This window comes from Mesoplodon mirus (assembly GCF_964341445.2).
Source record: "Mesoplodon mirus genome assembly, chromosome: 17".
NCBI classification, from domain to species: Eukaryota; Metazoa; Chordata; class Mammalia; order Artiodactyla; family Ziphiidae; genus Mesoplodon; species Mesoplodon mirus.
Window position 1 is genome coordinate 41,343,598 of NC_138993.1, and position 27,011 is coordinate 41,370,608.

Here is a 27,011-nt window from a genome sequence, read left to right on the forward strand (position 1 = left end):
CTACATCATTATTTTGTTTTGTGTTCCTATAGCAGTAGCCCTAGAAATTACCTTACAAATAAATTCATTTACCTGCTGACTCTACACCCCAGTAAAAGCCCCATAAGGCAGAGACCTTGATAATCTTGTTGATCACAACAATGCAACATCTCATACAGGACCTTAGCAAAGTGTAGGTATGTGATAATGTGAGTTGAAAAATAATGTGTGAAGGGGAAAAAATAAATTAAAAAATAAGAAATCTCATATAATCCTATCACTTGGAAGTAAACTTTGTTAATTATATTATTTATCTCTCTCACTTAATTATTTTCATTAGTGAGCTATGATAATAAATAGTGTTTGTGCTAGTTAGTTGAACTTAAATATGGTTATACATCATAAAATATACATGATTACTCTTACAAAGTGAAGTCATATTACAGATATTGTTTTGTAACCTGCAATTCTAATTTACTCATACATTAATAAAAATTTCAGCATGCCACTGAATTCTAAAGTTGAATTTTATGGCTGTAGTATATACCATCATATATCTTACAATAGTAATAACTAATAATTTATGTATGCTTACTGCATTATGTTCTGTGTTAAAAAATCTTATATTAATTATCTCTTTTTTGTTTTCAGTAACTCTGATATTGCTCCACTTTATGAATTGTCAAGACTGCCTTTGGATTAAATGGCAGAATGAGATTGAATTCAGGACAAAGAACACATTTTTATTCTATCTATCTATCTATCTATCTATCTATCTATCTATCCCTTTCAGGAAAAAAAAGTTTATCCAATTTATACTGCTACCAACTCTTCCTGAGAATGTCTTCATGAGAATATCTTTTGGAACCCAGGGTGATTTTGGATACTTTATTTTTGACAGGTAGATAGGCATTAGTTATTATCTTTTTAATATAATTTTATTTCCTAGGGAACTTGAAAAGTTCTTCAAGATGTATTGGCATTTCCATCTCTTTGTCTGTGTAATAAATCATATTTGAATGATGATTTGTTGATTTATTATTGCTACTTAGCCTATTATGCTTTGTTAATTAGAAGCTACATAATTCTACCCATTTTGCAGGCAATATGTTTATTACAAGTAATGATTTAACCACATTTAAACAAATATGATTAATTATGATTTCTGAATCTGTTTATTCTTGAGTTGGAAACTCTTTAGTGAGGGGTCAGTTGGTCTAAATTGTTAAGACCAGGGCATTTGCAATTGCTTCTTCTGGATTTCCCATCAGCATGCTCTCCCATCACCACTCCATATAAAAATATTTCACATATGCCATAACTCCCTGGCCTCTTATACTTCTTTATTCCCTTTTGATACCTCTGTGAGTACCTGATATATAATATATATTTTTTTCTCTTCTATTAGATATGTATAAGAGCCCTGAGAGCAGAATCTTGGTTTGACTTAATGGTGTATCCCCGATCTCTGATACTTTTGGATCCAAAAGATTCTTGCTCAGAGCAGGCATCCAAAAAAATAACTGAATGAACTGACTCATGGTATCCCTCTCAGTTGGAAGCCTAGTTTTGCTACACTGTACAACTATGAACAAGTCACTTAACTTCTTTGAAAACTCAGTTTCATATCATACAAAACACGGACATTTGAGTATGTACCTAAATTATGAATGTAACGAGTTTACATAAATTATCTCCTTAGTATGTTATTTTAGTTTGGTAACACAACATAATTGATATTTTCTGTCAAGTGAAAGTGTCTACTTATTTGATTAGACTCATATAGAGCAAGGTCAATAGGAATTTTTAAGAATTTTGAGTTTGTATCATTTTGATTGTTTTGTTTTATATTCTATGCTATATTACTATAGTGGTAATAAGAGAAATAAAGTTACTTTTCTCTATCAGGATATAAATGTATAATATTGGAACAAAATGGCCTACAATGAATGGTCAGAGTTCGAGTTTATTTCTGACTGCATTTCTGCCTAAAAGACCACAACTTTACAACTATTTCTATTATCTGAAATTTTCTTTAGTAAACTAACACTGGAAAATGTATTTGCATGACACTAATAATCACATAAATCTAGAAAAATGATCACTGAAAAGTAAGGGTTTTTAACACTGTCATTGTGATTTAATTAATTAATTCTGTTTTCTTGCCTTGGAACAAAACTTTTCCTTATTCCATCTTAAAGTTATAAATTCATTATGACTTTTTAAAATCCTTTGTCCAGTCTAAGTGTAAAATGTTTAGGTTGCATAATTTGACTTAAAAGGGGGCCATGTGTGTCATTGGACAACATAATAAAATGGTTAAGAACAGGGAGAGTCTGGGGCCAGACTATATAGGTTTTAATCGGCTTCTACTACTTAATCATAGCATCACTCTCAGTGAATTACTTAAACCCTTTGGGACTCTATTCCCCCTTATTTAAAATGAGGAAGGGAAGAACTCTATTTACTTCCTAGTGTGATTGTAAGGATTTAAGATGTTAATATAAAGAAACAATAAGGACAATACCTGACTTTGGTAAGGAATGTATCATATAATTCTTTAGTACATAAAGTCAAATGTACTGTTTTATACAGAGAAAACCCACTCTTCATCAAGCTTTCACTTAACTATAGAAAAGCTTTTGATGTAGACTTCTAACTCATTTGCTTTAAGTCAGCATATTTTTCTTTATAAGTGTTGACATTCTCCTGTGCTAGGAAAATCAACATTTTCAGTCGCTTGCTTTAACTAACGGAATGAGGCCCAGCTTCAGCATCTATCCATTTCCAATTTGCTTTCAACAGCCTTTTAAATATGTGGAAGTTCTAAGCCCCATTTTATCTAAATATCAGGATTTTGTTTCCTTTTCTTCATGATTATGCCACGAAGTATAGTTATTGTGCTATAACCAAGCTTAGAACAGATCTGCTGTCTGGAGTTATATTCATACCCCAATTAATTAGCAAAAGTATTACAATTAATGTATAGAGAAAATTTAGATTTACATGAAATAGAAACAAAGTTCCTTCTAATAGACTCATGGAAAAAGGAAAGGAGACAGAGCTGTTTTTTGGAGCTTGAGGTCACATCCCTACTATTTCAAGCAGAAACAAATGGTTTGCTTTACAGCAATAGATAAAAAAAGCTTATATTAAAAATGACAAATGCAATGCCATGAGAGAAGAAAACATGCTGATAAAGGCAACCATGTCATAGACGACTTCTCTGGAAAATCACTTATTATCCAAAGCAGGTGGCAATCTGTATTCACATTTATGACAAGTTGTGACAAAACCTTTATTCTTTCAGCCTTCTTATGATGTAAGATATCTGATTTGAAGATGATTTCAATATATAATCTCTCTGCTAAGCCTTGGCATCATATCACCATCTTATGTTGCTATAGTTCAAGAACATTGATTCTAAAGGCTGATACAGAATGTTCATAACCATGGGGAAATAAACAGGGAAGAAAATGAAATATGGGAGAGAAATAGATCTATACCAAGAATACTAAAAAGGTCTTCAGTGACTCTCAAAAGGGGTATTAATAATACAGAAGAAACACACACACACACACACACACACACACAAGACTACCAATTGTCAACCATTGTTCAAGGTTCATTTAAAATGATTTTTCAATCTTTAAATTTTTGTTACCTCTGACTTGAGTGAGCTCAGCTCTGAATCTCTACACCTCCTAAGATGACTTTTAGAGCCCCTTTCATGAGTAAGTCTGGATCACTATAGTATTCCTAAGAATGAGCAACAATTCTAGTAGATTTTAAATAAAAGTTTGTTGAATAAATAGGTATTAATATATGTTTTATCTACTCTTCCATACTCCGCACACATTCACAAGACATTGCAAACTCTTCACGTGTAGAAACCTTATTCTATTCACACTGGTGACACTGGCAGTCAACAGTGTCATTGTAGAAAATTAATGGTTGTTTATGAATGGAGACCACAGCTATATTTGTCAAACAGATGACTGAATCTGACATGAAAACCAAGAATGAAAATATGAGGCAAGAGCTTGCAATAATTGAAAATTCACATTTTAAGAAATTAAAGCTATAACTTTCTAAAATCATCAGTTCAAATTATTTACATATATTTTGCAATGCTCATGGTAGTATCTGTACTTAATTTAACACTTCATTATACTTAAAAACTAACTCATTGATGTGTTTTAATGCTCTACTATAGAAAAGTCCTGTTTTATTTATTTATATTTTTTAAGGAAAGCTCTGCCATAAGTTTAACTCATAAAATGATTGCTGTTTACATTTCCTTTGGCATCTCTTAAATAAAATCTTATAGCAGATTCTGAAATATTATAGCACTTCATTTTTAAATTATTGTCATGAAAAAGCTCTACAATGAACTAAAAAGATTATTTTGTAAGCTAAACAATACTTTTTTTTTTTTTTTTTTTTTTTTTTTTTTTTTTTTTGCGGTACACAGCCTCTCACTGTTGTGGACTCTCCCGTTGCGGAGCACAGGCTCCAGATGAGCAGGCTCAGCAGCCATGGCTCACGGGCCTAGCTGCTCCACGGCATGTGGGATCTTCCCGGACCGGGGCACGAACCCATATCCCTTGCATCGGCAGGCAGACTCTCAACCACTGCGCCACCAGGGAAGCCCGCTAAAGAATACTTTAAACTTATTCTGTCGCTATTGAAACTGTCACGTCAATGTTAACTCACATAGAATTTTAGCAAACCTGTGTTACTGAAAAAAGTCCAACAAAGTATCTATGTATTTTCTAACAAGATATTTTTAAATGACACTTTTTACTATTAAAGTAATAAAAACTTCTTCTACCAACCACTTAAAAGATATTGAGACAGTGAATTAATCAGTTTAGCCCTCATTTTCCTGTTCCACATTTTTTTGTCCAATTAGCTCATTGCTGAAAATATCACAGGGCTTTCTGCTTCTTTCTCTCTTATATTTCACTGACTATGTCAAATTACAATGCTGGCAACACACCCAGCTCCCCAAATCTCAGGAATAGATTTGGGGTACTCCTATATGCTTGTAGAGCATCCTGTTTAAATCCTGTTCCTCTTTTATATAGTTTATTGTATAATGGGTATCTGCTATGAGGCTGGTCTCATTCTAGATGATACATTATTTGAGGAAAAGAACTGATTTATGTTATTCAGAAGCACTGAGGCTAAAACATTGTACAAACATCAGGCTACTTTTATTTACATTATTTTGCAAAATTACTTTTGGTATTTGAATGTAATGCTTCATTAAGAAAGTTTAGACCTTACATGGTTATGTATTCCTATGCACACTGTTAAGTGTTATGGTAACATAACACTGCCGTAGACAAGCAGTAACTATTCAATTGAGAATAGAGATTATGATTATTTACCTAATGTAAGTCTGCATTTCACATAAAGTTTCAAAAAATATTTGCTAATAATTACTTTAAAATTGGGTAAACTCTATGGTAAAAGGATTATTTCTATACTAGATATGGAGAGTGACTGGGAAGAATGACAAGAAGTGTAAAGTGAGAAATACTGTTTGACTGGAGAGAGCAAAGGAAATTCTATTAGAGGTCCTACCTTAAGAAGCAAATATTTGCAATATAACATTAGAAGGTTATAATAAAATAATAATAGAATGCATATTGGAATATACTTACTACAAGTAAAAAATGAAAACCATAGAGATAATTTAAAATTCACATGTAATCATGACTCAGAGAGAAATACGATCACTATATGCCTGGAGCTATCAAAGGGTGATGTGACAAAATTTGACAACTCCTGGCCCAAGCAACTTATCTCTCCTATTTTAAATACAGCATACCAAAGCCCATTTACCATGAGCTGGCTCCATATTATCACTGAGGGATTTTTGTCACTTTTATTTTAACTTTTCCATGTAAATTTTTCTAAAGGGATGGATGTTTCTTGTTAACTATATGCACTACAACCCAAACAATATTTAAAAGACAAAAATGAAGATAAGGTATATAAATTAGGTGAAAGCAAACATAAATAGCTACAAATCGGGGTCTCATTTTAAAATGAAGGTAATGGGTGACTTTTCCAGTTTGGGATGGGTCTGGAGGTTCTATTCCCACTGATAACAGAAGACTCACCATCATTAAAACCCTTAACCTCATTCATTCAATATTGTTTCAAGTTGATATACTTCTTCCTAATGTGTCAGAAGTGAAATTGGGAGGCTTGAGCCAAAACATTGAGCTACCTTTGATCTCACCCAAAATCTCAGGAAGTAGACCTAGTTGAAACTGTGATGGCAGTGATTTATCTTTTGTAATATGGTTATATCTCTATTTCGTTATACATTTCAACCAAGACTTTTAATGGGTGTAGTGCATAGAAACTAGGCATTGAAGAAAATATTCCTTGGGATTTAAATCCTGCCTCAATATCTTATTAGTTTTGTGATCTTGGGTATATTGTCTGAGGCAACAGAACCTGAGTTTCCTCTTCTATAAAATGATGATTATAATACCTTCCTACAAACTGGGAAATTGTAGAAGTAAATGAGATAAACTTTATAAAGTACCTAGCAGCATGATGGACACATTGTAAGCTCTCAATAAATGGAGCAGTATAATTGATTTCCCTAAAAGGCTTTACTCTTAGCATCTAATTCTCTGTTACAGGATTCTGTATTTCATTGACTTCTCTAAAAAATGTGATTGATAGTTTTCAAAACACTAAAGGAGCACAATATAATAGAGATGCACATTCAAAACTTAAGACCTGCACTTACTAGGTTTTATCACATCAGATGAGATATGAAACCTCAGCTTCTTATCTATAGATTGAGGCTCACAGGATTATTATGGAGCCAAGATCTATGAATTGTGTGTTAATTTGTCTGAAAAAAAATATTCAGTAAGCATCAGCTTCTCTTCCAATTGTTGTAATGGGACTGTTTCAGACAACCTTGCTGTCCTTCATCACAAGTGTGTGTCAACTATGTCTAGCATGATTGCCCTCACGGCCTCCCCTGGCAGATAGTGTGATTCTTGAAGACATCCTTTCGTGCTGAAGGCAGACAGAGCCCCAGCATCATTCATAATACACCTCCAGGCAGCACACACTCATTCATAAGAAATGGTACAAAATTTGGAATATCTATGCCCTTCCTACAGAATGAGCAGAAAATTCAAATGACTTCAGTGAACAGACAGTTAAAGTAAATAAGTGAAGCTACATGGGAAGAAAGATGAGCAATGGCAATGAAGACTTGGCCTCAAGTGATGGGAATAATGGAGTGGTAGAGACCATTCAAATTTAAGGGAGCCTATACTACAGTGGTAGGTGTGGCTCAATTCTTGATGGTTTTTGAGGCCATTCAAGAATGAGGATGGTGTTGCTGGTTCACCCAAACATTCAAGAGAAGTTAACATTTCTTAATTCTTAAATACTGTCAGCTAATTAAGACTTAAAACCTGTAGGACCAAATTAAATAAATCTATGGACTGTATTCAGATCTCAGGTAGAAACTCATACCTTTGTAGCCACAAGCAGCTAAAATCTAAAAAGGAAAGAGTCACTCGGCTCTCTGAAACTCTATTCCTTACAGCTCAGGAAACTAAAAATAACTTCTAAAAATCTTTGTTTAAGAGTAAATCAGCATGAGAAAAATTTAGACTATTGTGATTACTTTCTACAGACAGACCTGAAAATTGGAGCATGAGAAGAGAGGATTGAGGATCCATATTAAGACTTTTTCCCACAGTGATCTTCTTGAATGAATAGAATTTGTAACTTATTATAGAAAAATAACTGGAAGCAGGAGTGCCAGGTGGGGAAATGTATCACCTGAGAAGTATAGGTATTGAATCCACCTTGCTGTGAAAAGTATTAAAGCAGAAAATGTAAGGGTGACTAGCTTAGACCCTTGAAAAATATATCTTTTAAGATCAGCAAATTATATATATATATTTTTCCACCTACAACCCTGATTCACAATCTAGGGACTCATGGTACATCTGTCAGTACTTAGCTCCATTTTCTCCTCTGCGGCCTCGCTGTAGGAGTTTCACAAGATGGAAAATTCACTTAGGCTACTTGCTCTAGATAAAAGTCTGGAATGGTGAACTCAAATCCCAAGAGTCTCTGGTACATACTTCAGTTCGACAGAGAAAAATTTCAACTGCACTTGAAAGAAAATGACCCTGGAAAATAGGTTAGCAAGGCAGCAGGAAGTGTGTGCCTGGGTATGTTTTGAATTTTGAATTCTGAGTACTCTTTATAGGCAGAAAATGCTGTTCTATGCCTCTAGCTATAAGACAAAAATAAAACAGAACCCCACCGCCCTCTTATCAAACCATAAACTTCCTCCAAGAAGTTGATCTGTAGAGTAGCATGCATGAATTATTTGTGCTTTAAAAAACATTTTGAACAAAAGCAGAAGCTAACTCTTTCCAACAAATTAAATGACAGGTTTTCCTTGTCAATAAAACTATCCATTAAAAGGGATAAAAAAATTAACAGTCCTTAAATTTTATAATTAATATATTCATATTATTATTTTATTTGTTTAATGGAAGAAAAATTAAAAGCATCTTTAGTATCTCATAGACCATATGTCTCCATGACAAAACATTGATTCAATTAACAAGAATATTTATCTGTGGGAAAATTAACTCTCTCTTACACACACACACACACACACACACACACACACTCCAAATATACATGCAACTTGTCCTTGCATACTTGTATATAAAATATTAATTTTGAAATATACTACTCATAGCAGATAGCCAGATAATACATAGATGGATACATGGATACATACATATATGCATGCATACATGCATAGAGAGATTGTATAGGGAGGGAGGGAATTTATTGTCTATTACAATAATCCTATCTATAGAAAGCCTGGCTATGAATGTTGTGCTGTTTTTATTATGGATTTTAAACATTGCTGATTTTAAGAACTCGTGATAATAAATTTATTTTTAATTGAACCAATAACTAAAGCTACATTTTTCAGGTAAGTGGGGGAAAGGTGGGATGGGCTTGTGTGGGTCAAATCCTACAGCATTAAATATAAGGCTGATGTGTCCATCCCAGATTTCTTACTTCCTTGTTAAAATGGTCTTTTATTCATTTATTCTGTGTTAATGTCAAATTTATATTCAATGAATCACTGTAAATTTGAAAACAAATTAATTATCTTTTATGTCAGAAAAATATTTATTCAATGACAGATCTAAACAAAGGTAAATGCTCTTTGATAAAGAGGCATTTCCACAGACTGGAAGGTTGCAGGGAAATTTGCTTTTGGACACTTTTGTATGATATACATAGATATGGGAAGGAGTAAACATCCTTTGTTATTTGATTCAATATGTCTTTAATGATGTTTTAAGCTTGAACAATGTGGTGCTTATGCCTGAGACATTTATGATATTGTTTAGAGAAACTAGCTTTTTTAATGACTAAAAATAATTATTACTATTGTAGAAAAGTAATTTTCACAACCCCAGAAATAAAGGGGTCTTTGTTGGTTTCTACCTATGACAAACCGAGATTCATTATAAATAAATCATGCTGATGTGGTAAGCTATCTGAACTCTCATATACAAACCACCCTAACTATCCATGAGAATACCACATGCAGGGCCTGAAACCAACAGGGGCTATAAAATGGCAAAAAACAAGTAGGACTTGTGTGTGTGTGTGTGTGTATCCCAATAACCATCCTGTATGTATTTATATATATGTACATATAATGATAGTTGTTTTGGGTGATACTAGCTTTCTATTTCTGTGTCTATTTCCACCTAACCCCTCACTTCACACTTGCTCAGGATACCACCCATATCAAGATCTTCCCATTCAAGTTTCAGGGAGTATCCTAGATGAATGAAAAATATCTCATAAATACCTTTCTCTCATTATAAGAAAGAGAATGGAAACTTAATTGTTGCTGGAGAGAGGTTATTTGTTCAAACTGATAATTGATTAAGTACGTACTTATTTCTATAACTCCCAAAACTCACCTAAAACTCATAACTGATACTTCCAATCCCATTCCTTAACTCGTAAAGTATGACAGCACTTACTTCTATAAAATGTCAGCACTAGATTTTTTAGAAATGTACAACTATGCAGACAGAGAAACCATGTCTAATGTTCAAACAACAGATCCAGACTGTTTCAACAAGAAAATCCAGGGGAACTATTTTTTAACTGGTCTGTTCATTCACAGCAAGAAGATATTTCCAGCTGATGTGTTTGATTGAGCTAGCTGATAAGTTTTATTGCTGTCATGTAGAGGATGAAACAAATGCCTAATGGGGGAATTTGCATGGAGTCTGACTTGGAAGCAAAGTTGGCCTCTGGCTAGTGAGTGGGTCCATCTGAGAAAACTAGTTTCAATCCTCTATAAGGTATAAAAATGTAAAGCAGGAAAGACAGAAGATGGATATTTCATTAAGACAGATGAACTCAAAAAGAGCGGTGATGCAGAGAAAGTTAATAAGGGAAGTAGGGAATAAACAGTGTTGCAGTTATTACCAGCATAAAGCAAATTGCTCAGGGTCCCATAAATCTGTTCAAGTTCAATCCCCCATGCTTAACGAGATGATCTGCCTGAATCTCTGCACATGCATCTTTCCCCACTCTCTTCATTTATTTCCTCTTCAACTGAAAGATACTTTCAGTTCAGTGTTGAAGTTTTTGAATAAAATCATTCTGGTGAAGCATTGTTATTAAAGCAACTTTTGAATGGTTTCCAGAAATAAAAAAACAAAAGGCAAAAATAAAAAGAGTCTCTATTAGGACTGAAAAACATATTTAGAGATGCTTCAATGGATAGTGTTATCTAGCTTCACTTATTCCTGCAGTACTAATATTTTTAGACAAACAAAACTGAATATCTACAGCGCAACATTAAGTAAGACTAGATTATTTCCCATCTTTATCTAGCCTTGTCTATTTCATCACACTTGTGGTTCTTCTGCGGAACTTCTCTTTTTCTGCACTAACATAGGTATTAACTTTTTTAAAGTGCGTGTGAGGATACTTCCATATACCTTCATAAGATATTATTCCTGTGATCTTACTATAAAAAATTAAAGAAAAATATGCTACACTGTTTTCTGTCAGAAAGGAAAGACAATGCAATTATTGAGTTACCTTAGGTCCTGTGTAATCTCTCATAGTCATATTTTCTTCATCTCTAAAAATGAGAGCAACAGTCACACTTTTGTCATAGGTGGTTGTAAGAGTTAAAGCACCTGCTATTAATAAGGAATATTGTGTTCAGCTCATAGTAAGCATTCATCTAAGTGGCTTTATTATTGCTATGGATACTCATAAATCATACAAAGTTTCAGATATTGATCTACTATTTTCAAAAATTGCATTTGCTTTTTTCAATTTAAATTGAGAGTATATATCATTTATTGAGTTATTAAATAATTAGTACTTCCTGTCATTACATAAAATCCTTTGCCACCTGTCACCCCTCCAAGCTTCTGTATCTTTTCCTCCCTTTCAGAATTGATCTTCTTGAAATTATCTCCATTCACACTCTATTTCTTAGTTACCACTCACTACTTAATCACCCAACTGCCTTCAGGATTCCAACACTCTGTTGAAATTTCTCTTACAGGATTCCTTTCACCAAATCCAGCTGATTTTCCAGCCACTACCTTACTTAGTATCTTGGCAGCATTTGACACCCTGACCCTCTTTCCTTTTGTTGAATTCTTCTATTTCTCTCCCTCCCCATTATTCTGTCCATCTTTTTTTTGAGAATTATGTTTTATTGAGTGGACATACTGAGGGCTTAAGCCTGGGAGATAGCCTCTCAGCTAGCTCGGAGGAACTGTTCCCTCTTCTGTCGATCTTTGCATACACGACTCTACAGTCTTGCTTCTCTGTATAACCCTTAAATATTGCTGCTTATTCTACTGTGTTGGTGTTTCCCTCTTTTGTCCTCTTCTCCCTTACAACTTCTTGCAGGGCAAGACTTCAATTACCATTATTACCATTTACCACTGATGTTCTTCAAACATCTGCTTTCAAACAGGAAGACATATTTTACTATACTGGACCTCTCAATTTGGATATGTCCCAAATGTCTCATCCTCAACATGTCCAAAATTGAGCCATGATGTCTAACCTTCACTCCCAAATCAGTCATTTTTGTATGTTCCCTAGCTCAATAAAGGGAAGCAATACCCACCCAGTTGCCCAAGACAGGTCTGGGGTTCATCTTTGAATCATCTTTCTCATTCAAAAACAATATACAATCAGGTACCAAATGCCAGTGACTTCAAATATTTCTCAAACCTATTATTTTATCTTTATCTCACTGTCACTATCTTAGTCCATGTGATATTATTTCTTCAATTCTTACTGCTGCCGGCTCCTATCTTACCTCTCTATACACTGAAAAAGATCTTGCTAAGATCACTAAGATGGGAAAAATGTTTCATAGAAGTTAAAGGTCAGACTAAAATAGTTCAGAATTCCATTTTCACCAGTGTAGTTGTATGATCTTGGGCAAACTACTTATTTTTTAGATCTCAATTTCTTCAGCTGTAAAAGGAGAGCAATTAATATCTTATGTTGGAAGGATTAAATGAGATAGGGCATGTCAAGTACTTAGTGTACGATACCTGTCATTCTGACATTCAGTAACTGTTCTTTATCATTGTTTTTTCTACATTTGATTATGTCAACTCTTCACATTAAAAATTTTTTGCTGAGTTCTCATTGCAATTTAGAATAATGTCTGCATTTTCTAACTTAGTTGATAATTGGCCTTTTCATAATTTGAGCCTTAAAACTCTATTGCCTTTACTCTGAACTTGTTACTATATCCAATTCTTTTTTTAGCTCCTCTTCAGTGCCATTCTCATTCACCCCAGGGCTTTGCACATGATGTTCCATTTTCCTGGATCATATCCCTCCATGCTTTCTAGTTGAATTCTACTGGATTTACATCTTTTAAATTTCATCTTAAAAATGTTGGTGATAGACAACATTTGTTGTATACTTATTTTGTGCCAGACACTGAGCAAAGATTTACACAAATACTTTCATTTAAATTCCTCAAAACAACTCTATGAGGGAGAAAGACTTCCCTGAGCTCCAATAGAGCAATAAATAGATACCCTGGCTAGAAAATCCCTTGGTACTCTATACTTAACAGAAATAGTACAATGTGAAGCCTTGCTTAATTCTCTTCCTAGTTCTCCTGTGGTGTCCACTAGGAGAGATACTTTAAATATAATTTTTGCACTTATGTCCATATACCCATTTAAACACAGTTGTTGCACATAGTAATGGCACAATAAACCTTTGAGTCAGGAAGACATAAGTGAATATGCTACTGTGTCTCAGATACTGTATGGAGTTTGCTTTTCCTAACTACTATGAGTTAGGTGGTAATATCTCTATTTTACAGAAGATAAAACTGAGGTTGAAAGAGCACCTAGAACTTATTGTCTAATAGCCATATTAACTATCAAAGCTAGTACTCACTTTCAGAACTGTCAGTCACAAAATCCATGTAATCCCAAGCTTCCAATCCAAATGGGAGTTTAGGATTAGCAGATATAAACTATTATATATAGGGTGGATAAACTACAAAGTCCTACTGTATAGCATAGGGAACTATGTTCAATATCCTGTGATAAACCATAATGGAAAAGCATATAAAAATGAATACATATATGCATAACTGAGTCACTTTACTGTACAGCAGAAATTAAACACAACACTGTAAATCAACTATACTTCAACTAAAGTTTTTTTAAAAATCCATGTAGAAATTTTATTTTCTTTATTTAAACATCTGCATAACTAGTCCTTGTAATGGGATCATTGAGGCTTAAGCCAGTGATTGTGCTTGATCCATAGCAATCTATCCACATGCCATCAATCAAAGCCTGTTCAGCATGCAACAGCTAAATGACTATGAAGTAGGTTGTAAAAGTAACTAGATTATAGGTCAAAGCAAGACTACAGGGACTATATCTTAACAAACCAGGTTAAGCAAAAACAGATTTCTAGTGTTAACTGCTCTGTATTTAATTTATAATAATTAGTGGTATTAAATCTAGTTTTTATGCCTGTCATACTCTATTAGAATTAAAGCTAAAAACACCAGAAGCCATTTTGAGGTCATCATTTATGAAGTAAATACTCCACAGATCTTCTATAAACAAGAGTTATTTAGGGGAAAATGTTAAAAAATTAAGCTATGCTACAACATTTCTGCCCAGTTTCTTGGCTGTTCCCTCATTACTTCTCTTGGGAATCTGTTTCTATCATCTTTTTAAAACCTATTTCAAAGTCAAAGTTAAGGGGAAGGGAAAAGAGAAATAAAACTGAAAAGCAAATATTGATTGCAATATAGACTTAAAACTATGATTTGCTAAGAAATCCATGGTCTTCATGTCAGCCACCCAAGAAAACTCCAAACTAAAGTATATCCATTATTGCATGTATTTATGTTCAGTTAATTGCCTAGGCTAGGACTTCTCTTAAATCTCCAAACTACCAGTTGGTTTTATTTCTTAGGCATTCTTTCTACAAAAGTTGATTGCTTGGAAGTTTAGATGAATGTCTGATTTAAGTATGATATATTGAAATGTTTTTTAACAATATGTAATATTTCCTAGAAGATTGGTTTCATCTTTTAATTAGAGATGCTTTCTGTCTTACTATTTCTAACAGAGAATAAAAAAATGGACAGGCAGTGGGGCTTGATGCATACAAACCTTGACTCACAACCACAATCTGTATGCTATGTAACTGGCACTAGTTTTCAGGAAAAGACTTTATAGTTACACCATTTTATAAGTATTAGGATTGAAAGCTTTTATTATCTCCAAATCTGCTAGTGAAGCTTATTGTTGGGTTCTGGTATGGCTCACTGAAAGACATGACTCCTCTGTTTTTACAGGATGCCTCCGACTCCAAGAGTCACTTGCATTAAATCGACTCATCACATTATTTATGTCTTCAAGTTTCCTAATTCACTTTTTGTTATTGATTTTTGGATTTTGTTTTTGACCTGTAAGACTCTACATGGCCTATTCACATTTGAAATAGCTATTCAAAATTCCCTGGTTCGTCTTTGGGAGCACAGCCGGCTCTGTGAGCTGCTCCTAAGTCTTGTGTCATTATGATTACCCCCTAGGCTTTTCTATCTATTGCTCCTTCTACCTTCAGAATTAATAGATGGGGAAGATTAGGTCAATTGGCATTTCTGAGGCAAGTCTGAATTAATTTTCTTTGGCTTGTCTTGTTGAATTTCACACTCCCTGAACATTTCTCACTGATAAGCAGATTATGATGCTGGCTCATGTTCAGGGTAGTAACTCCAAATGTGTTTACAGAGTTGTATTGTTACCTTTTAGCACCATCAACTGCAGTAAGCATTATCGTTTACAAAGTTAAAGCTCTTCATTTTAAATTTGTGTCAAGAGGCTAATATGACTGTGATTTTAATTACTGAAAATCATTTTCAAATTAATGGGAAATTTAACAGTGGGATGTGTGTAGGTACCCAGAGACAAGCAGCTTGGCCTTTACCTTAGGTGTTGTCCTCCATAAAAGACATTAACATAATCCTTGTTTTCTAGATCAGTGGCTTTCAAATTAGGGTCTATGAAAAGCTTAAGTCAAAAGAGGAGTTCATGGGGATTTATTATTGAAATTAAAGTCATGGTAAATCAAATTTGCAAATAGTGTAAATATTTTTTCAACTTTCTATTTAAAATAGCTGCATAGAGAGAATAATCATAAAACGCTACCAGTTTCAATGTTTATGAAATCGTTGGTGTCATTAGCAGAGCAATTTCAGTAGAGTCATGGGGAAAGTTATATTGCAAGAGGTTTGGGAGAGAAAGAAAGAGGACCTGGTGGAAAAAGGATATGGATCATTTGAAAACTATGTTTGTGAAATGAATTTAAAGACAACTGCAAAGTACTGGAGGTTAAAATAATTTTTTTAGTTTGTTAAGATGGGATGGCATTTGAATCTTTGTGGGTAATAGTGTAATGAAGGCAGAATAAAGTGAACATTCCATTAAAAATTTCACAAAATAGTGAGAATAACAGTGGGTACTGTCTCTATAAGTAGGTATAAAAGCAGAGTAATATAGGTTAATCTTGGAAAGATGGAGAGACACTGTACTCAGGCTGTTTTTTTTAAAGTCACCAAAGAGACATAGAAGTGACTGAAACTGCAGGACATGAAAAAACTGTAAGTTGGATTTTAGAACCATTATTCTCAAGGCCACACACAATATCTTCCAATGGTCACTTCTCTGTCTTTTAATGCCCTCATGGACCGTCAACACAATTTTACTGGAAAATCACTCCCTCTCCCAGAAACACCTTTTTCACTTGATTTCTAGGGTGCCACTGTCCCCAATTTGCCTCTCACCTTATTGACCACTTCTCTACGTGCTTTGGTGGCTTCCCTCCTCCTGCCACTGAATGTGGACTTGTCTCAGGGCACTGTCCTTGGATCTCTTCTCTCACAGGTTACCTAGATTGATATCTAGTTTCAGGGCATTGAACTGTATAAAGGTGGATCCCATATATATGTCACCGGATATAGCCTTGCTCTGTCTCAGGACTAATAAATTAAACCACTTCCCTGATATTTCTATTTAGATGTCAATTAGGCATCTTAAGCTTCTCTTACCTAAAACAGGGCTCTTAGTTTCTCTCCTAAATCTACTCCAGCCCCAGGATTTCCCATTTCCCTTTTCATTCAAACCAAAACCCGAGAAGTCAATAGGTTAGATACAAATCATCTCTTTCCTCTCCACCCCCATCTAATTTGTCAACATGGCATGTTAGCTGTACTATATATGTATGAAATATCCCTTATCTCACCATTCCTTACAGCCGCCTTGGTTATATACCCTGGTCCAAACTACCATTATCTCTATCTGTGTTTTCACTCTTTATGCACTAAAGTCAGTTCCTGCGTAATAACTGGAAGGATTGTGTTAATCAAAGGTCATATCAAGCTATTTTTCTGCTGAAAAACTTTCAGACACTCCTCTTCTCTTTCAGAATACAACCCAAATCTTTGCTGGTTAAACCTTACATGAACTGATCTTTGCAGACTCTTTTTTTTTTTTTTTTTTTTTTTGCGGTACGCGGGCCTCTCCCTGTTGTGGCCTCTCCCGTTGTGTAGCACAGGCTCTGGACCCGCAGCCTCAGCGGCCATGGCTCACAGGCCCAGCCGCTCTGCGGCATGTGGGATCTTCCCGGACCGGGGCAAGAACCCATGTCCCCTACATCAGCAGGCGGACTCTCAACCACTGCGCCACCAGGGAAGCCAGATCTTTGCAGACTCTTGAACTCATGAACAACCCTCAAACACTGAGAGTAAATTTTCACCTCCCAGACTAAGGAACCATAGATTGAAGGAAGTTGAATAAAGTGCTTACTAGTCCTTCCTGGAAAAATTAGGAGATAGATAAAATTTATTGGGGGTGGGGGAATCTCTTACTTTCCTTGTCCCAGTCCCTAAGCTCCTCACTACTGTTCTTAACTTCCTTGGAGTGTTTAGAAGTTGCCATGGCAGGAAGGCTCTAAATTCTAAAATTACTCTCCTTTCAATCTCTTGAAAAAGGAAAATGAACAAAAGAGTGTCTCTATTTCCTCAGTGCAGCTTTCTTAGCTAGATATTGGGAGGAATTAATTGGGTTCAATTAATTTATCTACAGATTTGAATGATTACTACAACTACTGTTACTACTACTATAGCCAATATCAATGATAACAAAAGTAATAATTACTGTGCATTTTGCGCTTAGTTCTTTATGCACATTTGAACCTCATTACAATACATTTCAAAAAATAAGGATCAGAGGGTTAAAATGTTGCCCAAAATCAGAGAGGAAGCAATTGGCAGGAATGAAATTCAGTATTACTTACTCGGGTCCTGGACTTCTAACCATTAAGAAAAAACACCAAGTTGGCATGTGAGGTGGAATTTGGGGCAATGTAGGTAAATATATTTTTGAAAAATCTTGCTATGAACTAGATCCTTTACAAGTTTCTGCATCCACAACATGCTTCCTTCCTTTTCTTCTGAGTCCAAACATCACCCCAGATATCTCAGTTGCTATTTTTATTACATCTCTTAGGTCTTTGGGATGTTGCTAAAGAGGAGTGCCTCAGAGGATAAAGGCAGTCACTTTTAATTACAAAACCTCCAATACTTTATATTTTTCAAAAGCAAAAGAAAAAAAAAACGATATTATGACTGAAGTTTGAGATAAAAGAAATTGTTTTAGCAGTTTGACTAATTTTTAAATTTTATAATGAAAGATCATTGTTACATTTTAAAATAATATAAGTAAATATACAAAAATAATAACATTAAGTGGTTAAAAATTACAATTTAAAATGTAGAATTGCAGTATCTTTCCATGTATATTTGCAAATCATTTTATGACGCATTGATAATTCTCTTCTTACTTAAATGCATGGTGTTAATGAGAAAATTTGTGTTCTAATACCACATTTACCTCTTTCTAAAACATCTAGTAATCAGTGTATGCAGCTAAATTTTCTGTTTCATGCCCGAGGAAGAAAGAGAACAGTGTCTCTTTCCTTAGTTGCTATTTCACAGTCAACTGATTAGTGGAAATCTATGATAAAGCTTCTTCCAGGTGGCTGGTGTCTGAACATCCCATCATATGACACAAGGGACAACACTGGCAATGAGAGTCATCCAGCTTCTTTAAGAGCAAAAATTGTGAAGATAAAGGTTATAATGAACAAAAGGGTCAAGGTCCCATTCATGCACTGGATTCTGTGCTAATTCTGAACAAATCACTCTTTTTTTCCAAGTGATAATCTTATTTCATATCCATTTAGATTTCTGTGAATTTGTGGAGTTACAGGATTTTAAAACTAAGGCATGGACAGGGTGAGGGATGTTGATAAATTGTAAGTGACCACTCTACCCTGACAAATTCATGTCTCATATTATTGGAAAAAGTAATTTTATTATCTTGGCAAATAAAACCATGAATTCTAGAAATAGTATATTTTTTTACTATTTTCCATTCAGCTACAGTGACCTTTCCTGACATGCTGAAAGGTGGTTCATCCTTCAAACCTCATCATAATTCATGTCTTTTTGGACTTCTCAACTGACTGCAGTAACCCCTTCCACAGAATGTGCATACTACAGAGTCAAGACTTTCCTCAGGGCACTGTTGTATACTATATACTTTATATTATTACTTGTCTACTCAGCTCCTCTATCTCTTACACCTAGCAATGTTCTTGAGGGCAGAGAGTGCATGTTACACTAACTTCTTGATCCATTAGAGAGACTGGCAATTAAAATAAATGGTTACAGTTCATTGAAAAGTTAGAAGAACACAACACAAGGTATTCGGCACCTAAATCTGAGCTTGCATAATTCATGACCAATCCTGACCAAAGGTGATGGACATTTTTTTGACACCTAAAGTGGCCCAGCTATGTGGCAATAGCTTAGAGGGAGCTTACAAAAAAAAAAAAGTACAAGAAAGTAACTCTCATGTTAAGTGTTCTTACAGAACACACACACACACACAGAGAGAATGAAAAAAAAATACCAACACCAGCATGGAGGATAAATTATATGATATTTTCTTTAACAGTATTTCTGTACTATAGATTTCTACTGGCATTGAATAATTTGGGGTACTCCTTTATTTCACTTGTTTAGTGGGGAATAGTGAAAACCCATCACCAATGATGAACAATATAAAGTAAAACATTAAAATTAAATCTCTATGTTTTGCACAGAATTAAATAAAATACATTAATATTGAGCTAGTGTTATAATTAGTAACTAACATGATTGAGCTTCTTAAAATATAGGACTATGTATTAGTTTGTGTAATATATATGCATAATAGATTTCTAAGAAGAGTTTTGTGACATTCTGAAAAGTCCTATGCAATACTGTATTGTATTCTAAGAATCCAATGCATCGCTGATATATAGCTGAAGATGTGTGGCCCAGAAAGAAGCAAATTGTTTAAGTGAAAAAGAAATGTTTATTAAATATATTAAGCCTCATAATTAATGATAACACAGGTAGAAATGGTATTACTTTCCAAATTATTTTCTGAGATTAAAAATAATTGAATGGATAGATGATTTCAAATGTTAAAAATTACCTAAAAATGACAGAAGAAACAATTTCTCATTTAAATTATATGAGGTGGCTAAAGTACAAACTAGGTGAAGAGGAAGAACACAGGTTAAAAGACAATATCTTGGGTGTGAGGAGACAGATATGATGCCATGAATCAGGATTAGAGTTATGTAAAAATATATTAGCATATAAATGTGTAACATATAAGTGATTACAGTCTAGAGTAAGTATACATTAAAACAATGTACTTCATCATAGGCCAATAAATTTTTACACATGAAACTAATATAACCTGAAGTTAATAAATCAAAATCAACCATTTGAAATATCTTAGTTGCTCAAGTATTTAATCTCTTATTTTTAAGAGTTTTCAAAGATGTGACCATTGAGACCGTAGATCTCACGTCATCTACAAAAAAGTTATCTTAGCCATGCACTCTAGCTTTGAGAATTTTCAACTAGTTGGAAATATTTTTAATAAGCATTTATAATTTTTCAAAAGCTAAAACTTCTTCTGGAGTACAAAAACATAATTAATGTACAAATAAATATGAAACAATCTGCTGTTGGAGGGAATTATGCTTTCCACTCTCTTGGATCTTAAGAGCATATACTTAAATTAATGGTATGGATCCTGATGGATAAGTATAATGCTAAAATAATTTTTGTTTACTCACCTCTGAATATGACGAGTTACACTGAAGTTAAAAATTCATGACTTGATGGTTTTATATAATAGAAAAGCATAATTTCACTTCAGGACTCAGAAATTTATATAGGATTAAGAAATGTCTACTGCAATATAATGCATACATTAAAATATTGCCTCTCAAACTTTAATATGCATTCAAATCACCTGGAAATTTTGCTGAAATGCAGATTCTGGCTCAGTAGGTATGGGGATTCTGCATTTCTAACAAGTTCTCAGGTAATATAGATGCTTCTGATTCATGGGCGGACTGCATTTTTAGTAGCAAAACCTTAAATAGAATTAGTTAGGTTTTAATGATCTATCTCAAGGGGAAAATATTAGAATGAATGAAGGGGAGAGAAAAGGGAAAGTTATTTTCCTTTGGTAAAAGATCAACTAGATAATAACTCTAATGTGTAATAATAGTTAGTATACTAATGCTTATTTTTTACCATATGGGTTTTACTACAACTCCAAAATGAATGTACACATTAGATCCCTAGTAAGCTTCAGACAAGGAAAATTCTTGGGCTTCGTAAGTCCCAACTGTTAAAGCCTGCACAAGCAAACAAACAAAAACAACAATAAAACAGTACTGTAAAGCAACAAATGAAATATTAAGGCCATTTTCTATCATATATGTTATAATTAAAAGAGAAGGAACCACTGATAATTTGACCAGCAATTTATAAGAATTTTTGTTTGTTGTTTTGTTTGTTTGCTTCACTTTAGGTGGGCCCAAATGCTTTTACCATTTTTCTTCTAAACCTTTCAGTACAAATGCAGCAAGCATCTGTCTTTCTCGAAACTATGTTTCAAATCTAACCTATCCCCACAGGAATCAAAGCTGAACATGATGGTGTTGTTGTTCCATGAAGTTCTGAAAGTACAAACAAAAGAACAAACACACCCTAGTGACTTAAACCCTGGAGCCAAGGAAGCTCTCCAGGTTTCCAAATGCCTCTCTGATCCTCCCAGTAAATATAAAAGCTGCTTTCTTCAGTAACTGAAAACATTCCTGTCTTTCCTCAAGTCTTGCTGAACCTCTGGGGATAGAGGAAAGATAGAATATGGAAACATGCATCAAAAGTGTGCACAGATGGGTTTGATTTATACAGTATGGTCTGCTACAAACTGTAGATTAGATAACGGGTTTTCTTAGTTATAGTTTATATTTCCAGCGGAAGGCCTTCTAACTTCTTTAAATGGTATCTGTATAAATTTCTGTTTCCCTAAAGGATAACTGACCAAAAAATGCTCTTACTGAATTGCATCATAGTTTTTGTACAACTTTATCTATGAATACATATAATCATAAATGTTAGCACATGTATATGCACATTGTAATAAAATTCATAAATCACACCTATTTTCATTTTATTGATATAGGCTAAAGGAAAATGCAACTATATCCATAAGACAGCAATTTGCAAGCCCATGTTCTTCAGTTGAGCAAGTCAATTTCAGAGTAAAATCTAATTGTAAAAATTTATAAGAAATTTTAGAATTAAAACTAACAAGGCAGTGTATATCTTATGATTTACTAATGAAGTTTAATTTTAAGCAGCAGTGGAAAAAAACTGTGCCTTATATTTATCATACTAATTTATATGCAACTTTGTGAGATTTCTGATTTTACTGATAATAATTTACTGACTTTAGTCACTTTTTTGTGTCAGCAAAGCTGTACTAGTATTATTATAAAAGACAATATTTTCTGTCATAAATACTCAGCCTTCCTATTCCTATCTTCTAAACATTTTTCTAAATCTTTATTGAACCGAAAAATGGGAAGCAAATGTTTTTTTTTTTTAAAAAAATAAGGTTTTGGGGACATTTGTTTGACAATGCTGTTACTTAAGAAATCATACACAATTTTAGTAAAAGTATTTTTCAGTTGGTAAGGGAGGTATAATTCCTCATGTGATCATGTATGGTAACGCTAATTCTATTTTCCTAACATAAAATAATTCCCTGTTAATTTCAGTAAGGTACTTATCTTTAAAGAAACTTTTTTTTTTTAATGACATAATTTCAATAACATTTGAAAAGAGGGAAAAAGCAGTGAGTTGTCCTGGAAATCTTTGACTTTACCAGTGAACAAGTGTCTGGGAAATTGTCTTCACCTTTTCACTTTTACAGTATCTTTCACTGTATGGGAATAATTCCATCTAAAATAAAAGAAAAAATGATAGATCTTAATTGAAAATATTCACTTATATGTAAGGTTTTGGATTTGATTGTTCATTGTTATTTGTGCATCCTTTATGTATCAATCCTTGTAGTGCTGACCATGAAACTTCCTGGGATGATGGGAATGTTCTACATCTACACTGTCGGCAACAGTAGCCACTAGCCACATGTGACTATTGAGTAGCTGAAATGTGGCATGTGACTGAGTAAATATTTTTCTTATCTTATTTACTTTTAATTAATTTAAACTAAATTGTCACATATGGCTAGGATCTACTTTATTGGACAGCATAGCAAATCAGGGCAATAGAGATACAGCCTTGTTATAAACAAAGAAACTAGCCTCATAAAGCTTATTTCTCATTAGTTATAAATATGAATACAGTTAAAAATAAATAAATGTACAATATAAGTAATATTAAGTGTTGCCTAAAAATAATAAATGAAAGTATAGAGAGCATTGGAGGAGGAGTACTGAACAGAGATGTGAATGAAATGAAGGAAAATGCCACATGACAATGGGATAAAGAATGTCCAGTCACATTTAAGGAATTTAACAGGAGCAAAAGGGGTTACTAAACTAATACTCTGAGGAAAAAGTAAGCTTCAAGAGACACAGGTGATGTTTTAATTTATCTACATAAATAGAATTAGTGAGTGTAAACTAATCCACTAAACAAATATTCTTAATAGAAAATGATTAAAAGTAATACAACTTTAGATACTGTCACAAAGGCACATCAAACATTTATGACACTCTTGACATTAACATTTATCAATTAAAAGCTTATTTTCAAATCTAATTTTGTAGGCTTAAAGGCTTAAAATACCAAAAAATGTTTTGTGGAAGTCCTCTTGAGATTAATATGCATAGAATCTTGGAAATTCTACTCAAAATTCCTGATTGTACACATAAAGAGCCTGAGACATCAGGGTATTACCTGATTCCCATCACTAGGCCCTTTGATATCCAGCCCTTTTGCTTCCTGCTTGATGGTGTTATGCCTGGTATCTCTAATACATCAAATTTTAGATAGGCAGAAAGTAAGACAGGCAAAGACACTACTTGTGAACACAATAGCAATGTTTATTAAGTTAGTGAGTTAATGGATGAATGATCGTAGGGCTAATTTTTACTTTTCTTAAATTTAAAACTACCAGATTTCTTTATGGCAAGTTCACCTAGACATTGATACTTTAAATTTGGAAGAAATGTTTTATTTTGTTGTGTCTGTACTGAATTCAATATCAAGGGAGATCTGAGCAATTAATGGATCCTTTTGAGAAAGATGCACTAGCAAATCAAATAATGCAGTTTCCAAGAAAGAACTTTGGATTTCTATTTTAAGAAAGCAGAATTCAACATACTGAGTGGTCAGAATCCAGTAAAAAGCTGTTGATGTAAAATTAGTAATTCAATTATAGATAAGTGCTCAAATGCATTAAATAATACAGATTCGTCAAAAACATTTTCCTTAATATGAATAGTTTTTCTATTTATAACTCAAATGTTTCTGCAATTTTAAATGATATATTTTATACTATAGCAAAACACATTTTTTCTACCTTCTAGTTAGAATAAACATTGCTTTTTCAGTGTTCTATGTCCCTTAGATTCTTGATCCTTCCCAGTAGTAATATTTAAAAATGACAAATGAAGGTTAATTTTTCATTTTACCTTCTTGTAGATAAGTAGAAGATGGGGAAAAAAGTCAAATTGGTAATTTCTACTTTCTCTCCTATTGAAGAATACTAAGGGATGATTGCACAAGTTCTCAAGGCTTTGTCCCCATGTTACTCATATGTGATCTCTTAAGCCTGAATCTCCCAAAGCAATGAAATATATTTTTGATGCTTTAATATCCACAAATACTTTGGCGAATACTCTAAAAGTACTCTCTTTTAGGAAAATAATTCATTCTTTGAGCTTGTAATCTTTACTATGAGCTAAATCTCAATTCCATAAGTAAAACAAATATATACTTAACACATTATATAACTACTGTATTTCTCTGTCTAGAATGTAATCTCCTTAGAAAACGTACATTCCTTGAAAAATATAAATTCCTTGAAGATAAGGAGGAAGTCTTGCTCATTTTATTTTCCCAGATTCTAGTATATAACAAGCTTTCAATAAATACTTGATAAGTATTTGAATGAATCTGAAGAATTTCTCTATGCAATCTACTACTTTGTTCTTGTCCTTTTCTGCTCACAATCTTGAACTCTTGAATTGCTTCCACTGGCCAAAACAATTTCCAATATTTTGAAAGAAAACAATACATCAACTTACATAATGTTAGGGACATATCCCCACACTTTAGTTTGAAAACTCTGGAACAATGTGAACACCTAGAAAGTTATTGTAGGCTCACTATAATCTAATGTCAGTCTGACACTTCGACGTATGTCTAACCAGTTTTCTGCACAAATCTCTGCCTGGTCAAACTAGCCGCACTCTTACCTAGACCTGACTTATATTCTTCTGAATGCTATTACCTCTTCTCTACCAGCCCTGCCTCAGATTTTCTCCCTCTTTTTCCTTCTCTGCTAATTCTCCTTCAAGAAACTATATGAAAGAAAGAAATCTGAATTGAATCAGAAACAAGGGGTCTTATTGGAATTAAACCATCTGCTCTCCATGTGACCCTAGCAAGTCACTTTACTACTATGATTTCTTACTGGTAAAAATTGGGGTAACTCAGTCTATAATTAAAAGGCTTGCTGAAAGACTCAAAAGGGGTTCATGCAGGTCTTAGTACATATTAAGAATATATATTCTTCTTCTACCAAGAATTCCATCATTCAACCTTGTTTTTGTCAATGAAAAGATGTGGAAAAAATACCTGACCATTCAAACCCATAATGTTCTTGTGAACAATTGAGAGAAAAAAAAATTAAAGTGATATGAAAAGTTACTATTGATTTAAACTTTGGGACACTTTTGTTGAGCTTCAGTCTCTTTTGTGAAGGTTTCCTGACCATCCCAGTCATAAATAAAAGTTTACTTTCCTATAGCATATGTTGGCTACATATATATTTCCTAATATTATAAATATAAATCCATGGATTTACATATGTTTTTATAATATATCTTTAGGATCCGGGATTCCAAATGACAACAACGTACTCAGTCTGACTTAGTAAAAATAAATTCGAAACTAGAAGGGAAGGGTTAGAAATGTACCAGAAAGGTCCTGGGCTAGCTCATGAAATGGAAGGAAAGCTGATTAGGCATTGGTGGTTAAAGTCAGAAAAGTAGAATTCATCAGAGTGAAGCAGATTCCTCAGGACATGTCATTTACAATAATATAGATAAACTATAAGAGGGATAGCCCTTTATTTTTGTGTACAAAGCTGTAACTTTTAAAATCACTCAATTTAAATTCCTTGTTCATTGAGTTATTGCCAGAAGCATACATAACTTTCATGTGTTTTGTAAAGAATGTTTATGTAAGATTTTAACGTCTTTCATCAGGTAGCTGGAAGGGAAGATTTCTTAACAGGAACCACCCTCACTGCCCAATTCTGTGGAGAGTTCCTTCCTCAAGCTGCTCCTTTCCCAATTTATCAACATACATGTTGCTTTTGTAAAAAGTAGAGAGATATACTGAAAATATGTACATGAAAACCCAAGTACAGCATAATTACTGAGCCCATATATGTCTGACTAAAGTCACATTTGTTTGTAATCAAACAAACATACCTCCAGTGACATGCCAGATTCAGACTACATCTAGGATAAATTCCTTCAGCCTAGTGAAACAAAGAAGTCTGATAAGGTAAGCCCACACCAAAGTGGTTGTTATCATAAGAACTTCCCTCTCCTTGAGGCTTTAGTTCTTGGTCAACTATATATAAGGAATCACGCTATCTGCTATAGGAGATTAAAAACACAACCAACACAAAAGAAACAAAAAAAATGAAAGCCTCTGGCACACTTCCCTTATAAATTTGTCCTTTCCATTC

The 27,011-nt window shown here is 33.7% G+C and overlaps 1 protein-coding gene across 2 annotated transcripts in view; it reads right to left on the minus strand.

Annotated features, from left to right (window-relative positions):
* PCDH9 (protocadherin 9) overlaps positions 1-27,011 on the minus strand; it is a 114,899-nt gene that overhangs the window by 50,837 nt on the left and 37,051 nt on the right. Inside the window, exon 2 of one of the 2 annotated variants that reach the window (XM_082602386.1) lies at positions 22,637-23,020. The exons of the other annotated variant lie outside the window; for it this stretch is intronic. Within the exon in view, the coding sequence (XP_082458512.1) occupies positions 22,940-23,020 (81 nt within the window). The 3' untranslated portion in view covers positions 22,637-22,939. Of the gene's footprint in view, positions 1-22,636; positions 23,021-27,011 lie in introns of those variants that run through there. 2 annotated transcript variants of the gene reach the window in all.